The sequence below is a fragment of the Ceratotherium simum genome, chromosome 36, assembly GCF_057802395.1.
Source record: "Ceratotherium simum simum isolate JZ-2026a chromosome 36, ASM5780239v1, whole genome shotgun sequence".
Taxonomy (NCBI): Eukaryota; Metazoa; Chordata; class Mammalia; order Perissodactyla; family Rhinocerotidae; genus Ceratotherium; species Ceratotherium simum.
Window position 1 is genome coordinate 22,272,062 of NC_141935.1, and position 13,567 is coordinate 22,285,628.

At 41.8% G+C, this 13,567-nt stretch overlaps 1 protein-coding gene across 3 annotated transcripts in view; it reads right to left on the bottom strand.

The window, feature by feature from the left end:
* Positions 1-7,700, bottom strand: part of NVL (nuclear VCP like) — a 108,019-nt gene extending 100,319 nt beyond the window's left edge. The window contains exons 1-4 of one of the 3 annotated variants that reach the window (XR_015550023.1): positions 7,445-7,699; positions 2,626-2,699; positions 600-652; positions 414-513 (exon numbers count right to left, since the gene is read on the bottom strand). Coding sequence is in view for 2 of the 3 variants with exons in the window: in XM_087424398.1 (XP_087280524.1) it covers positions 414-513; positions 600-652; positions 2,626-2,699; positions 7,445-7,501 (284 nt within the window). In the remaining variant the exon portion in view is untranslated. Of the gene's footprint in view, positions 1-413; positions 514-599; positions 653-2,625; positions 2,700-7,444 lie in introns of all 3 variants that reach the window. The other 2 variants (XM_087424398.1, XM_004439596.3) reach the window with 2 other exon arrangements.
* Between the last annotated feature and the right edge of the window lie 5,867 nt (positions 7,701-13,567).

Consider the following 13,567-nt stretch of genomic DNA (forward strand, 5'->3'; position numbering starts at 1 on the left):
AATGCAAACAAGTAAACAAATAATCTCAACGCTATATGCTCAAAGTGTCATAACAAATATCTACAAGGAGGAGTTAAGGAAACACTAAGAAAGGAATCTAAGAAGGCCGGACAAAGGCAGTAACATAGGCTTGTGAAGGCTGACTCCTGAAGGCTGAGTGGGAGTTCGTGAAGGAGAGACGAACATTCCAGTTACAGAAAACCACCCATACAAAGGCACGGTCAAAGAAAGAATTTGACCTCTTTGGGGAATGGTGAGCACTCAGTACGTCTGAGGTAAAGGCCTGGAGAGGTTAGGTAAGTATTATGCATTGCCTCACTGGCAATGAATAGCTATGGAAAGTTTTACAAGTAGCAATGTAATGTAATCAAGTCCGTGTTTTAGGAAAAAACTCTTCGTTTTGCAATCCTTACTCATTATCGTCTTCCCCTTGTCTTGCTCTTTTTGCCAGATGTTCATCTTCTAATTCTGTTATATCCTTAAGTTCTTTCTCACTACTAATTATGCTAAACACTGAAACAAAAAGAAAAATGTCATGAGCTAAAACACTTCTTTCTATAACTTTATTAATAATTCAGCTCTAACACTAAAAGACTCACCTTTTTCTACCTGTATCCTAAAAGCATTTCTTTTTCTTCGACCATAGTCTATACTGAAAAACATAAGAAGTTGTTTAGTGCAGTGTTCTCTATCAGTATTATTCCATTAAGCCCAATCTAAATCAATCACCTAAATTTGCACTAATATATAATTATGTCACTGTACTCACACTGGTCATAAACCTATTTTCAAAGAACTTCTAGTTTATATTTTTACTACTATAATTTTTCTTGATTAGAGATGGTGTATAGCATCAGGAATACTGCCAACTTATACTGAAAAGGACAGAGAAGGGACGAAATGAAGGAAGGCTGTTGGACTTCTGGGAATCTACAGGACAGGCCAAAGGAGCTATCCAGCTGTGAATATGCGTTATCCTTCAAGAAAGGCAAAGAATGACTCTGAAGGAGGCCTTGAGGTTGGCAGGGCTGTCACTGCCTCAGCCGGCCCAGGTGACACAGGCCTGGGGAGCAGCACTGTCTCCTCTTCGGTTCCAAAGGCAGGGAGCCATCCTAATGAGCCCACAGGACGGAGAACTGAGCCAAAGAGGATTATCCTTAAGATCGAGTAGAATTTGCCCTGCTAGGTTTCGGACTTCTTGAGACCATGATCCCTTTCTTCTTCTCTATTTCTCCCTTTTGGAATGAGACTGTCTATCCCCCATGCCTGTCCTACCACTGTATTTTGGAAGCAGACAGCTTGTTGTCTGGTTTCACAGGCTCACCGCTGGAGAGGAATTTTGCTTCGAGATCAATCATGCCTCCAGTCACACCCATACCTGACTTAGATGACATTTAGATGCGATTTTGGATTTAGAGTTGATACTGAAACGGGTTAAGACTCCTGGGGCTGCTGGGATGGAATGACTGTATTTGTATTTTCAAGTGAGAAAGATCTGAATTTTGGAGGGTTAAGAGGGCAGAGTATTATAAGCTGAACTGTCTTCCTCCAAAATTCATAGGCTGAAGCCCTAACTCTCAGTACCTCAGAATGTGAGTGCATTTGAAGATAGGGCCTTTAAACAGGTAACTAAGGTAAATAAGGTGATATAGGTGGGCCCTAATCCAGTATGACTGGTGTCTTTATGGAACAGATTAGGATACAGACATACCCACAGAGGAAAGACTACATGCAGACACAGGAAGAAGACAGCCATCTGAAAGCCAAGGAGACAGACCTCACCAGAAACTAACCCTGCCAATGCCTTGATCTTGGACTTCTAGACTCCACAACTGTGAGGAATTAAATTTTTGTTGGTTAAGCCACTCAGTCTGTGATTATGGCAGCCCCAGCAAACTAATACACAGACCAAGGAGAAGAAAAGAGAGACGCTGAAACATACAAAGCAGGGATAATTAACGAACAAGACACCAGAAGAGGTGGGATTAGAGACACAAGAGAAGGACTTAATGTTTAGTGGGAAGACTAAATGAGGGACACATTTCTAGATAGAGTCAGGAAGCTGAGAGAGATCATGCTTGATGGTTTTAATGTTGTTGGTTTTTTTTTGGTGAGGAAGATTCGCCCTGAGCTAACATCCATTGCCAATCCTCCTCTTTTTTTTGCTTGAGGAAGCAATTTTGCCGATCTTCCTCTGTTTTGCACGTGGGATGCCTCCACAACATAACTGATGAGTGAAGTAGGTCTGTGCCTGGGATCCGAACCCGCAAACCCAGACCACCAAAGTGGAGTGCGTGGAACTTTAAACCACTCGGCCATGGGGCCAGCCCCCTGGGTTTAATTTTTTAATATAACAGTAAAGGAAGTAATATAATAACATCTCTGTCTCCTGACCAGACTGTCAAGTGCTGAAAGATAAGAAGCAGTACTTCCCCTTGGTAACAAGAATAGCTCCCTGCATATCACAGGTGATTGATAAATGGTTGTATAACTGAATTGAATTCCAAGCTTATGGGCTGGTGAACTAAGGCCAGTTATTAACATCAATTGGAAATTTAGGCAGGGTGGAAACTTTAAAAAGCGGCAGAAAAGAAAAGCACGCATCTGAAGACTACATTTCTTTACCTGTACATTCTTTGTAAATCAGATGCTAAGACGCCAGTGTCCACATATTTGCCACATCTGTTACTGGTGAGGTACTAAAACAGAAAATAGGATAAATATGAAACAATGTTTCAAACTCAGTGATTTTAATCGATGAATAAGAGATTGAGCTATTCAAACATACTATAATGTAAACGCTTCATTAATAAAGCATATCAGAAACATAAATAAAAATCACAAAATAACAGTCAAATCTGGAATCGGAGAATTTAATTGACATTATTAATCACTAAGACAATGCAATAACAATAACTAAGGTAGTAAGTGAAGGCTTCCTATATCCTAGGTTCCCAAACACCCCAGAACAAAGCATTAAACTCAAAAGGGCACCGAGGCTATTTTAAATTTGAGGGAACACAGCCATATTTGATACGTGTCCCATACTGCGGGAACCACTAGCCTGAGACAATTCATGGTTTCAATATTAAATCACTTTCTGATGACGTCATATCTTTGCAAAACTGGGTTTTCAGCAGCTGCTGTAATAAAAAACAAACACCATGCAAACATCAAGGTGGAACAGGAAGCAACAGCGGCAGTGTCAATCTGACTGCAAGGTGTGAGAAGGTGCACCATGACCAACAGACACACAAACCCCACCACTCAGTGACTGTGGCTTTTAAGTGATTGTGGTTATTTAAGAATGAAATACAAATATATTAATTTTCCTTCAATTTTATATATTATTTTTTTCAAAAAGCTACTAAGTTATTTGGACTAAATAGTTATTAAGTTGTTTGAAACTAACTACTTAATAAGCAGACCTATTAAATATTACTTTTGGCCTAGGATCACCATGAAAACACTATTCAGAAACTAGGGCCCTATGCACCTGTTCTAGGGGACTTTTATGCATTATCTCCTTTGGTTCTCACAATCCTATGAGGGAGATGTTAGTCTTCCCCATTTTATAAGAAGGAAGTTTAAATGAGGCTTTAAAAGGTTAATTACAGTCATGCATTGCTTGACGATGGGGATACATCTGAGAAAGGCGTTGTTAGGCGATTTCGTTGTTGTGTGAACGTTGTAGAGTGTACTTACACAAACCTAGATGTGATAGCCCACTATACACCTAGACTATATGGTACTAATCTTATGGGACCGCTGTCATATATGCAGTCCGTTATTGACCGAAACATCGTTACGCAGTGCATGACTATACTTACTGGGCAACACATTAAGTTACAGGGCCAGATTTCAAACCTGGACTATTAACTTCCATGTTTCAATACTTGCTAGTTATCCAGTCCAGGTCCCCCACTTATACAGCAATTCTTCTCAAGACTCCCTAACACATGATAACAGTCTCTGCATAAGCGCCTGCAATGAGAAGAGACTAGGTATGCAAAGCTGGACTGTTCTAGTTAATCTCCCCTTCTCTGGACTCCCAGAGCATGCTGTCGTTTACTACAGTTAATCTGGAATTACACATGGTGTGTACATCTCATACCCACTACAAGTCAAAAACCTCCTTGACGGCAAGAGAAATAAAACCTCTTTAATCTGCTAAGTTTTGGGGTAATTTGTTGTGCAGCAACAGATAGCTAATATGCTAGTTAAAAGTAGGCAAATGTACTACTGTGGGAAGATGTCTAAAGTGTACAGCTAAGTGAAAAAAGCAAGCAGTAGAACAGACGCAGAGGAGCCATCTGTGTGATTTTTTAAAAAATGATTACATAGGTAAGTGCCTATATGCATACAAAATTTTTAAAAAGATACAAGAGAAACCCCTCGGTTACCTCTGGAGAAGTGTAGTAAAGATGAAAGGAAATCTTTCTTTTCATTTTATGCCCTTCTGTCCCTTTTATTTTAAACCATAAGCACTACTGCTTTTATAATGACCCAGAGTAAAAGCAATAGAGGGAAACTGATAATCTCAAACACTGAAGTGCCGTCAAGTGCGGACAGGACTGAGAAGAGGCCGCTGGATTCAGCCACGAGGAGTCACTGCTCAGACACCTGAATAAAGTGAAGCAGCAAGCTGTGGGAACATCCAGAGGAAGAGTAATTCAGTGAGGGAAATGCAAGAGCACAAGCCCTGCGCTTGGCATGTTTCAGAAGGTCCACGTGGTTGGGACAGCGTAAGCAAGTGAGAGAGCAAAAGGACAAAAAAGTAGACAGGGCCAGAATATGTAGGGCTTTGTAGGGTGGGTTTTACTCCAGATGTCTGCGAGTCCACTGAAGGGTGCTGAGCAGGGCCCTGGCAAACTCCAATTTTCCCTTTAAAAGCATCTTCCTGAAATATCTGCCAATCATACATCCAACAAGGGGTTTATTTCCAAAATATATAAAGAAATCATACAACTCAACAACAAAAAGATGAACAACCTGATCAAAAAATGGGCAGAGGATATGAACAGACATTTTTCCAAAGAAGATACACAGATGGCCAACAGACACATGAAAAGATGTTCAACATCGCTAATTATTAGGGAAATGCAAATCAAAACTACAATGAGATATCATCTCACACCCATCAGAAAGGCTATAATTACCAAGACAAGAAATAACAAGTGTTGGAGAGGATGTGGAGAGAAGGGAACTCTCATACACTGCTGGTGGGAATGCAAACTGGTGCAGCCACTATGGAAAACAGTATGGAGATTTCTCAAAAAACTTAAAATAGAAACACCACATGATCCAGCTATTCCACTACTGGGTATTTACCCAAAGAACATGAAATCAACAATTCAAAAAGATATATGTACCCCTATGTTCACTGCAGCATTATTCACAATGGCCAAGATGAGGTAGCAATCCAAGTACCCATCAACAGATGAATGGATAAAGATGTGGTATATACATACAATGGAATACTACTCAGCCATAAAAAGACAAAATTGTGCCATTTGCAACAAGTGAAATAAGTCAGACAGAGAAAGACAAATACTGTATGATTTCACTCATATGTGGAAGATAAACAGACACACATAGATAAGGAGAAGATTAGTGGTCACCAGAGGAAAAGGGGGTGGGGGGAGGGCAAACGGCATAAAGGGGCACATGTGTATGGTGACAGACAAAAACTAGACTATGGGTGGTGAACATGATGCACTCTATACAGAAACTGAAATATAATAATGTACACTGAAAAATACACAACATTCAAAGCCAATATGACCTCAATAAAAAAACAATTTAACAAAAATAAATAAAAATATTTTCTACAGCTCTAAAATAAATAAATATATAAATAAATAAAAGGATCTCCCTGGCTACTTTCTGGGGAACAGACTTTAGGTAAAACTAGAACCAGAGAGCTCAGCTAGGAGGTTAGTGCAATAGTCTAATAAAGAGATGGTAGTGGGCCGGCCCCGTGGCTTAGCGGGTTAAGTGCGCGCGCTCTGCTACTGGCGGCCTGGGTTCGGATCCCGGGGACGCACCAACGCACCGCTTGTGCGGCCATGCTGAGGCCACATCCCACATACAGCAACTAGGAGGATGTGCAACTATGACACAGAACTATCTACTGGGGCTTTGGGGAAAAAAAAGGAGGAGGATTGGCAATAGATGTTAGCTCAGAGCCGGTCTTTCTCAGCAAAAAGGGGAGGATTAGCGTGGATGTTAGCTCAGGGCTAATCTTCCTCACAAAAAACAAACAAAAAAAAGAGACGGTAGTTTGAAGTAGGATGGTTGGAGGAGGAGATGGTAAAAAGTGGTTGGGTTTGGAGTATATTTTGAAGGTAAAGCCAAATAACTGTTGATTAATTGGTTATAGGAAGCAAAAGAAAGGAGTCAGAACGATTCTTAAGATTTTTGGCCTTAACAACTGGATGGATGGTAGTCTCATTTACTGAAATAGAAAACACTGCAAAAGGACAGGTTTGGAGGAAAATATCACAAGTTCACTTTTGATAGGTTATGTTGAAGATTATCTGTCAGACATTGAAGAGGAGATGTTGAGAAGGCACTTGGATATATCAATCTGGAATTCAAGATAAAATCTGCACTGGAGATATAAATTTAGGAGTCATGAATATATAGATAGTATTTAAAAGTATTAGACTGGATGAGATCACCTGGAAGTGTGGATAGATAAGAGAGAGCTATGAGGATGAAGAAAGAGGAGGTAAGAGCACAGGGGCTCCGTGCACTTCCAACATTTAGAGACTGGCAGGAAGAGACGGATGCAAAAAGGAGATTGTATAGTGAGGTGGGGAAAAAAAAAAAAAAAGGAGGAGAGTATATAGCTCCCAAAGTCTATTGTGAAGAAAAATCGCACCCTCCCTCTAAGCCTGCCTGCTGACTGTAGCATTCCAAAACATTTAACACACATTGCTTTCTACTGATAATTAAGAAAACGAAAAAGCCACAGGTAAAGTGCCTATTATAACGTCAGATCCATGTTACTTTTACTGTGTCGCAACCTGACCCCAAGTTTCCTGAAAACAGAAATTAATGTATTCTTTGTGGCCCCCAAAGCGCCTCGTACAATGTGGGCGTCTGAAAAACGTTTCTGACCTAACTTCACAAGACAGGAAGATTTTAACTCCAAGGCTAGCTCCACCCTCCTTACGGATCTGGGCTGAGATCGATCAGAGCCGAGCAAGCCCACCAGGCTGCACCCTCCCACGGTCCGGGGCTCCTCCTTGCAACCCCGCCCCACGGTGAAGAGCGCAGGCCTGACGGAGGAGTGGAATTGTCAACAGACCCACGCCCGAGCCCAGACTGGGGCAAGGGGCTAGCGGAGTTCGGCCTGGGAGCAGCCCGGGAAAGGGCCAGCGGTGCCCTTGGGCACGAAGAGGGAGCACTGTGAGCCCCGGCCGTGCAGAATACCCACCTGGATGACTCGCTGCTTCAGCTTATTATCCACGAACCTTGCAGGTCTGGGCTTCATCGCGGACACTGTCCCCGCGGCCGGCTCCACGTGAACCGGGGACCTTCCCGGGGCTGCCCGCGGCGATCGCCGGGCCCGCTGCACCCGAAACGCGCCCCGCCCGGCCTAGCCCACGCCGCTCCCCTCAGGACTTTTGTCCCGCGAGTGAGGAAAAAAAAAACCCGAGAAGGAGGAGAAGTCTTGAAAACATCAGGGAGTTTCTAGGAGTCTTATTTTGCAGGCTTGTCCGACAGGCCCTGGATGACAAGGCCCCGTGTGAACAAGCTCAACTTTATTGTTCCCGGCTGTGCGGACACGTGCGCGCGGTGGCCGCCGGGAGGTTCCCGCCTGGGCTCTGTCGCCGGTGTCAGTTGGTAAACTTGTTTCCTTCGTCGTGTTCCAGCTGTAATAGCCACACCCTGTTGGGTTACAAAGTTAGTCTTGGCCTGGAATCCTAACAAAACTAAAAGCTAGATATTTGGGACTGACGTTGTGGAAACCTTGTTTATGACTCGTTTTACACTTTCCAGTTCTTTCCCTGAGACTTCATTCAGTCTTGCATTACTGAATCGCCTCTGGCTAGGAGCGAAGAAATTTCCTTTAGGAGGTGATCAGTGACTTTAATCACCTGCCTACGTGCCCCTTGAGGCAAACTTTACTTTGGAATGCGAGGACACATCTTATTCATCCGTCCCCATGCCCTAATCTTTGAGGCTAACCAGACCACCTAATACTTTCTCTTTTGACATTTCTCCACAATAGTAAAATAGGTAAAAATGGTATATAAAGGCCCTGCACAGAGTCTTGCACTGCAGCTCCTTACTGCCCGTGGGTCCCGTCCCCATGCTGGAACACTTGCTGCAGCTCCTTACTGCCCACGGGTCCTGTCCCCATGCTGAACACAAAATAAAAGTGCACAAACGAATGAGCGGCTTGTGTCTGAAAATTCTTATTCTGCTCGCGACTCAGCGGCCCCACTTCAGGACGATTAAATCAGGATAAAAACACACTGCCACCCTGATACTTGGTTTTCCACCTAATTACCCACATTATCAGGCGGGAGAAAGGGGCTGGGTGTCAGAAGAGGAAGGACTGGTTTACCCCTATAACTAAACCATCAGCTCCATTTGGGAATCCTTTGATCTTATGCCATTTTCGCCAGAAAATTTGTTGAGCACATCCAGTGTAAGACTTCATCTTGGTCTGGAAACTGCCCGGGATTTTATTAAATGTATGTATTTGCCCCAAGAAGTTGATCGTGCAGTTAAGGAAACACAAATCAAGGGACAATTATTATTAATCCAAAAAGAAGACGAAAAAGAAGAAAGTTGCCAGCTTTAGTTTCTGTTTGCTTGCTTGTTTTAATGTTTTCAGTATTCTTATTTGAGGTCTTATTTGGTTTATGACAATATTAAGTGCAGCCTAAGTAGTGTGTGAAGGTGTGGAGAGGCGAGGAGAGGAGATGGAATTAAGATAAGATGGTGAGATGTTGACAGATAACTTTCTCTTCTTATTCAGGATACCGCTGACTTTTCCGTTTATCTTCTTACTCAGGATACCGCTGACTTATTTTCCGTTAAGAGTTCAGATCATATCACTGCTCTTTTCAATGGTTCTTTTCTGTACACTGAATAAAATATAGATTCTCGCTCTGATGTTCAATACATTGGTCCACTTGGCTGCAACTTCATTTCAGTTTTTCACTGTATATGTTCTCTGCTTTTAGCTAAGTACCATTGCCTATATTTATTGTCAGTGAATGTTTGTTGAAGGCCTACTATGTCAAAGGCACTGGGTACAGCTGTGAAGAAACAAAAGATTCCTGCTTCTGTGGGGCTTACAGTTCTATTGGAAGATAATGATAATAAACAAATTAATAAATTATACATAGCACTTTGCTTATTTGACATTTTTTCCTGTCTGCAATGCCCTCTTCCTGGCCAGCCTGTGACCTTCAGAATCCTAGGTAACAATCTCCCTTTCAACCTTTCCTGATATTTCCCTTTGTTAAAAGCTCCACCCGTTGAACCTTCCTCTCATTCATTCAACAAGTGTTTATTGAGTGCCTACCAGTTTCAGTCCCTGCCCTGCCCTTGAGTTCTTGTGGGGAAAAGCAAAAGAATTATAATTTTAACTTTGTTTTTTATTTGGTGAGGAAGAGTGGCCTTGAGCTAACATCTGTGCCTATCTTCCTCTATTTGATATGTGGGATGCCACCACAGCATGGCTTATTGAGTGGTGTAGGTCCACACCTGAGATCTGAACCTGTAAATCCTGGGCTGCTGAAGTGGAGTGTGCCGAACTTAACCACTGCACCACTGGGCTGGCCGCTAATTGTAACTTTTTATAACATCTCTTTTTATTAGATCAAGTATTTATGTGCTTGATTAGGGGCCGGCCTGGTGGCGCAGGTGGTTAAGTGCCCACGTTCCGCTGTGGCGGCCCAGGGTTTGCCAGTTCGGATCCTGGGCATGCACCGATGCACTACTTGGCAAGCCATGCTGTGGCAGCATCCCATATAAAGTGGAGGAAGATGGGCACAGATGTTAGCCCAGGGCCAGTCTTCCTCAGCAAAAAAAGAGGAGGATTGGCAGATGTTAGCACAAGGCTGATTTCCTCACAAAAAATAAAAAGAAAAAAATATAAAATATGTGCTTGATTATATTAAACTTTAGCAAAGATTCCCTACAGCAAATAGGACAAATATAGTCAATGCCCAGTAACTTTTTAAAGTAATTTAATTCTGTGCGTGCCAAATGTACCACAGAGAATAAAAACAGGCTGAAGGGCTCAGCAGCATCACAACACATACCAAGCAGCATAGTTTATTGGTCTATAATTTGTCACAGAGTAGTATTCTGCGTTTAGGGTTGGCTTCATGGATGTGTGACCTGTGCAGTCACGAAGGGCTTTGTGCTCAGGAGGGCCCCACACATGGTTTAATGCTCTTGCTGCTGCCATCTTGAAATTGTTAATACTTATTGAACAAGTGGCCCCTTATTTTAATTTTGCACTGGGCCCTGCAAATTAGGTGACCCATATGGACCTGAAGAACTCTAGAATGCTAGCTTCTTAAAGGCAAGGAGTGTGTTTTTTACCTCTTTACTGCATCAGGTGCAGTAGTCAATAAATGAAAGTCAGTTAATATAGATACCAATAATGGTGTGCTTGAACCTTTTCCCTCGGGATTATATCCGACAATTATTGCCCTGAAGACAATTTCACAGTAGCATACATCTAAACCAAAAAGATTACTGAATACTAGTAACTTCAGTGCATAAACATCTCAAGAACTTCCTGCGGTAATTGAACCGTCCTCCGTTCTTTAGTGGTGCAACCCCCCCTAGCGGTAGTGGCACATTTCACCTTCTATTGTTCACACCTTCACCCTCCCAAACTTTGTATCTCATTAGCAAACAGCCCCTTGTCTAATTGTGCTTTATAATCAGGTGACCTATGTCCTGATTTACTCAGAACAGCCCTGATTTTTGCCTGTTGATCCAGCATAATTATTAATAGTATTCCCTTTGTGGAAATAAGTGAAAATCACCCAAATGAGAGCAGGCAAAGACTATTCAGAACTTCTAATAGAAAGGGAGTCAGTCACCATCACTGGCATTTTGGCAGAGACTCAAAGGCAGGCAGAGGAATGGGAAAGTTTATAGCTGAAAAAGGGAAGCCTTCAAATGTGCCCTGACTGAAGACTATGAGCATGGGGAAGCTGTAGGTGGGCTAACTAGAAACAGGGCATCCTTTGTGACTAGTTAAGGGAGCATATTTGTCTTTCTCTAGTTGGTCCTAAGTTGGAAACCGTGACAAAAATCAGAGAAGCTGTCAGTTATTAATGGAGTCTTGGCCACTTGGGGCCAGTTGTTACAGGATTTATTGTTTGGCTTCCTGGATTGTTTGCTAGAGACAGTGATCTAACTTTGTACAAGTCGGACTTCTAGATATCAGGCTGGCTTCCTGGGTTGGTGGCTGCAGATGGTAGGCTGGCTTTCTGAGCTGGTTGCTGCAGATGGTAGCCAAAGTTCTGTTTTTATATATGGTCTGGCCGTTGTTCCTTCATATGGTCAATTTCTCACCTTTTTCTCTCAAAGGGGTTTTAGTTTGCACAATAAATTGTATGGTCACCCTATGTATAGTAGGAACATGGAGAAAAAGGTGAGAGTGTGCATGGCAGAGGTTCCTTACCAAGGAGGTTCAAAAGGGAGGTTGTCTGCTTGCTGGGAGCTGCAGACTGAGTCTGTATCCATGTTTTCTGAGGTTAAGGAAAAAAACTCTTTGGGGCTGGCCCCATGCGTAGCGGTTAAGTGTGCACGCTCCGCTGTGCGGCCCAGGGTTCCCAGGTTCAGATTCTCGGCACACACTGACGCACTGCTTGTCAAGCCATGCTGTGGCGGCATCCCATATACAGCAGAGGAAGATGGGCACGGATGTTAGCTCAGGGCTAAACTTCCTCACAAAAAAAAAAAAAGGAAAAATTAAAAAACTCTTTGATATATTTGTTTAATTTGGTGAAGGCTAATAATTCAGTTTTCTAATCAAGTTTGTCCTCCTTAGAAATGATCGCCTCATTCATGTCCCTTATCTTGAAGAGAATGAATATACTATTTTGAGCTAGCATTTTCTGCATTCAGTCTACAAATGTTTGTTGTTGACTATATGCTAGTTACTATGCTGAAGTCAGAGGATACAGTGATGATCAAACAGATGTGGTCTTGGAACTTATGTTCTAGTGAGAGGGACTGGCAAAACCATAAACATATAATTACAATAATGAGAAATAATGCAGATTTCATAGTCCTTGGAACAGTACCTTTCATATAGAAGGTTTTCAGTGAATAATTGTTAGTAAATGAATGAAAATTGTGAAGAAAATAATCAGGATACTATGATGGAGAATAACAAAGGGAGCCTACCTCAGTCTGAGCGATCAGGGGAAGACTTTCTGAGAATGTGACCTATAAGGATCCTAAGGAAAAGAGTTTCAGGTAGAAAGAGTATGCAAAGGTTCCAAAGCAGAAAAGTTGACCTGTTCTAGGGACAGAAAGAGAGAAGAATAACTTGTTTCTTGTTTAAATCACCATTATTTGAGTATTCTGTCATTCACATCCAACATTAACTTGAGTGAATATAGGTTATTTGGAGGAATTTCAGATGTTGAGTCTAAGATAAATGAGATAGAGCAAATGGTCAAGAAAAGCCAAAAGATTAGTGAATAAGAACTCAGTATCATTATTCTTTTTTTAAAAAAATCTATTGAGGTATCATTTTTATCTGTAATAAAATGCATCCATTTTAAGAGTACAATTCAATTATTTTTTTAAATTGAGGCAAAATTCACATAACATAAAATTCACCATTTTAACTATTTAGCAGTATAAAATTCAGTGGCTTTTAGTACATTTACTGTGTTGTGCAAGTATCACCACTATATAGTTCGAGAACATTTTCATCAACCCAAAACGAAACCTCACACCCATCAAGCAATCACTCCCAATTCCTCCCTCTCGCCAGCCTCTGGAAACCTCTAAGCTACCTTTTTGTTTCTTTCGATTTGCCTATTATGGGTATCTCATATAAGTGGAATCATCCGATATGTAACCTTTTGTTTCTGGCTTCTCTCACTTAGCATAGTTTCCAAGGTTTATCCAGGTTGTAGCAAGTATTGGTACTTCATTCCTTTTTATGGTTGAACAATATTCCATTGTATAGATATATCACCTTTTATTTATCAGTTCATCAGTTGATTGACATTAGGATTATTTCCTCTTTTTAGCTCTTAAGAATAACACTGCTATGAACATCTGTGTACACGTTTTTCTATGAATACTTGATTTCAGTTCTTTTGAGTATACACCTATGAGCAAGCTTGCTGGGTCCTATGGTAATTCAGTGTTTACTTTTTTTTTTTAAATAATTTTATTTATTTATTTTTCCCCCAAAGTCCCAGTAGATAGTTGTATGTCATAGCTGCACATCCTTCTAGTTGCTGTACGTGGGATGCGGCCTCAGCATGGCCGGAGAAGCGGTGCGTCGGTGCACGCTCGGGATCCGAACCCGAGCCACCGGCAGCAGAGCGCG